Genomic DNA, 4,334 nt, shown 5'->3' with positions numbered 1-4,334 from the left:
ATGTTCTTATATTCTCATTTTGCCATGAATAATCGAACTTAAAAACAAAAACCAAAAACCTTGTTGAAAACATAGGAAGAAACCTTGTTAAATAACACATGGTGAGTCCTATTGTAAAGGTTCTGTTGTAAATCTTAACCCTATAACCACATTATGAGTCCTATTGTAAAGGTCAAAGTTCCTGGTTAGAAAGAAAAGGAAATTATTGACTTGATAGTTATGTATTGTAGTAGTGGTTGCGTTTAACAATCAAAATTAGTACTTACATGATTATATTTTGTTTGAATATTTAATTCATCATAAATTGTAACACTTTACAAAAATTAACAACATAAATCATCATTAGGGAAACAGAAATGAACATAAATTGAATATCACTAAATGAAATGAACTACAAAGAACTGGTAAAAAGAGAAATAATATATATGAAATTAATCAAAAGTGCCCTTAACAGTAAATAAAGTAGAAAAGTTGTGGATGGCTGCTAGATATAAAGACGAACATTAAGAACAATGAAGAACAAAATGAGAAACAGACCATATATTACAGTGTGCACAAAAATGGATGCTACAGTTGTCTTCATGTTCATGAACTCGAAAGGCGAGTTCTTCCCCGGCAACTGAAAGATCATTCCCGGCGACAACAACCAAAATAGAGCTGCAGCTATGAACGGAGGAGCCCAATTGTTCATTTTATTTCTTAGGTCCCTCTAAGAAAGAAACAAGAGTTAGAAAAGACTTGGAAGAGGTAGTGATAGAGAAGAAAATAAAAAACATAATAAATAACAAATTAATGTAAAGTTCAGTTCCTAAAGTAAAGGGGCGAATATCGGAATCCGAAAAAGTTGAACATAAAATTAATCAATCATACTTTAATTTCTCTTTAAATCTTTGTCCTCCTTTTTATCCGCGGCCAGCTAGTGGAATTTTCTAGATAAGAAAGGGATCGTTTTTTTATGGTCAATGATAAAGAATATAGTAGCAAGGCTGGTTGTGGTGAAGGGATTGGACACTATTATTAATAAGTTGCAATAAGCAATACTGCAATAGTGTAGAACTAACTTAGATTAATCAAATGATTAATTCATTCATTTATTTAAATAATTATTAAAAGTTTGAATTTTATTTTATGTATATAATAATAACATATTTTGTAATAAGATTAAAATTAAGTTAACCTATTTAGAGTGTGTTTGGTAAACGTTTGTTGTTGGTCATTATTAGTTTTAATATTTTTTTTCATAAAACTTTTAGATTTATTTTAAGTCATTTTAAATATTTAAATTTTTTTTATCAATTTTAGTATTTTGTTTCATATTTTGATTTATTATTTTTTTTATTAAATTTTGTATTATAATTTTGTTATAATATGAATTATTGATCTTATTAAAAAGGATAAAATAAATAAAAAATTGATCATACATAACAATAGTCATAAGTAATAAAATACAATAGTCATAAGTAATAAAATTTTACCGTCTAAAATAATACTAAATAAAAGAATACTAAGAATACTAAAATAATTATAGAATATTTTGTTTGTTTGACATTGTAAAATTTATCATTATAATTTTTGTATACAGTTTATTATTCTAACTTTTTATAATATGTATTATTCTTCCTATTAGAAATAATAAATTAAATAAAAAATTAACCATAAATAACAATAAAAATATAACTAGTAAAATGTTAGAATCTAAAATAATAATAAAAATAAAATTATTGAAAATACTTAAAAAAATACTAAAATATTTTATATATTATTTTTAATTTAATAAATAAATATTTATTTTTATTATAAAAGGAGTACTTAAAAAATTGTCAATTTTATATGTTTTAATTTAATAAATAAATATTAATTTTATTATAATAGTAAAAAATTATAACATATTAAAATAAAATACTATAAAAAATACTATATAAAAAAATACTAAAAGAAGTATAAAAAAAATTAAATATACTTAAAAAAGTACGATTATAATTTAATATTATATTTTTTTAGTAATTAACTAATTATTCATCTAAAAGTGATTTTAACTAATATTATCTAAATAATATTTATTTTATCAAAATCAATTTTAGTATAAAATTACTAAATATAAATTATATTAGTATAGACTCACTTCTATCTAAAATTAATTCTACAAAATTACTTTCATTTAAATTTTAATTTAATAAATTTCAATCTAAATACACACTTAAATATTTCACTTAAAAAAGGACAAAGATAAATAGAGGTTACATGTGGTTGATGAAGTTCATCATTGTTCATTTAGTGGATGATCACAAATTAGATTTCTTTGTTGTTCTCTTTCTATGTATGATTTCTTTATTGTCCTCGCTTTATGATTTATAATGCAGAGTAGGAGATAGACAAAACAAAAAGATAATAAATGAAAGAAAAAGATGGAAAAAGACCCTACAAAAAGCTTTATAAAAAAAAAATCAATAATTCATAGGAGACACAAAGGCATATGCACGCTGAATGTCTTTTACTTAGTCTAGTTAATCATGAGAAGATTATTAGAGTTATTTTTGGGTAAAGATATAAGTCTAAGACTGATACATGTCATATTGCGGTTTGACTAAAAAATCAATTTTCGTTAAAGAGTAAACTTAGTTACAATATGAAAGAAAAATCACTTAGTCTGAACAGAGGTTACAAAATTTGGATATGTTTTTGATATTATTCTCAAATATAGAGACGTGTGGTATTGTATTTTAGAGCAGTGAATTATACCCTTTTTTTAGTGGGTGAAATACATTTTTTTTTTAACCAAATGAAAAAGCTTCGGGCTATATGGGAGAAGTATTGTTAGAAAATTTAAAAAATAAAATTGAGTCTTTTATCTCGCAATTTGGGAGTTATTTTTTTTTTTAAATAACAAAACTATTTATGTGTGTTTGTATATTTTATTTAACAATATATTTTGCATAAATATATTAGCACAAATACATTTTATTAAGGTTTAATTATTCTATTAGTCTCTATAATTTTACAAAATTTTTAATTAGGTCTCTATATTTTTTTTTTAATTGAGTCCTTGCACCAAATTTTTTTTTAATTGGGTCCTATGCTTCTTTTTTTCTTTTTATTTGGGTTCCTGTATCAATTTTTTTTTAGTTAGATCTCTATACAATTAAACTAATTACTGTCAAGAGGGACTTAATTGAAAAAAATTTGGTGCAGAGACCAAATTAAAAGAAAAAAAGTATAGGGACCAAATTGAAAATTTTGCGAAACTATAGAGACCAATAGAGTTATTAAATCTTTTATTAACATGAATATATAAAAGAGGAATAGTAAACGGTCATTAGAATTTATTATTTTTGGTTATCAATTAGTTATCAATGTTTAAAAGTATGAGATAAAGTATATAATTAGATTACTAAACTAAAGAAATTAGTATAAAGAAATTGAATTTATGATTAAATAATGATAAAAAATAATAAATTCTGATGGCTCCTTAACATTTTTTTTTATATAAAATACTTTAATACTAATATATATATAATAACTTTCATATTCGATAATAATTTACTATAATTTGAAATATGAATATTAATATATAATTTTCATATTATTAAACATGAAAATATCATACTTTTAAAGTTAATAATAATATATAATTTTAAGATTATTACGCATGGTAAGATAACAATTAACAAGGAAAAAAAAATTAACAAACCCTAGTTACATACTTGAAAAAAGAAAAGAAAATTTTTTTAATTATGTATTTTACCTTTTAATATTAATATTTTTCACAGTAACATATAATTCTAATAAGTGTTGTTAGAATATAATTAGGATCAATTATGATCAATTAGTATTATTTAGTATATCTAAATATTTATTATAGGTGATTACGTCTTTATTATTACGATTCTCTTAGTACCTATAAATACCCTTTATATTGTATCATTCTAGACAACTTGAATAGACAACTTAGACACAACTCAATAATATACCATCTTTTTTCAGTTTAGTCTTTTGTTTCTAACATGGTACCAAAGCCATGGTATCCTCCTTGAAGATGATAAGTTGTTTTCCTTGCGGTAAAATTACCGTAGCTTTTGCATTTTTTTCTATGCCATTCTTCTTTTCCTTTTGTCACCTCTTTGATGTTTTTTCACCTCACCGACTAGCCTATTTTCTCTGTCTTGTATTTTTTCGAGTCGAATGATCAAACACCATTGTCATCCGCTGCTTACCTATTCTCATGAAGAAATCATATAGTTTTCGCTCTCTTTCAGCAGTTCCGTCTACGTTCTCTCGTGGCAGTTCTGTCTGCGTTCTCTTGTGGCAGTTCCATCTGCGTTTTTTCGTGGCAGTTC

The 4,334-nt window shown here is 23.7% G+C and overlaps 1 protein-coding gene across 1 annotated transcript; it reads right to left on the bottom strand.

Annotated features, from left to right (window-relative positions):
• Positions 1-402: 402 nt before the first annotated feature.
• Positions 403-1,010, bottom strand: LOC107648402 (DUF3339-domain containing protein). The gene is made up of 2 exons (XM_021104883.2): positions 871-1,010; positions 403-709 (listed from the first exon to the last, which is right to left on the bottom strand). Exon 2 carries the CDS (start codon positions 689-691, stop codon positions 485-487), a length of 207 nt encoding a protein of 68 aa, XP_020960542.1. The 5' UTR covers positions 692-709; positions 871-1,010; the 3' UTR covers positions 403-484.
• Positions 1,011-4,334: the final 3,324 nt, after the last annotated feature.

Source organism: Arachis ipaensis, chromosome B6, assembly GCF_059453495.1.
Source record: "Arachis ipaensis isolate K30076 ecotype BB chromosome B6, ASM5945349v1, whole genome shotgun sequence".
NCBI classification, from domain to species: Eukaryota; Viridiplantae; Streptophyta; class Magnoliopsida; order Fabales; family Fabaceae; genus Arachis; species Arachis ipaensis.
The sequence above is the reverse complement of the archived record's forward strand: the minus strand, read 5'-3'. Positions and strand labels throughout refer to the sequence as shown.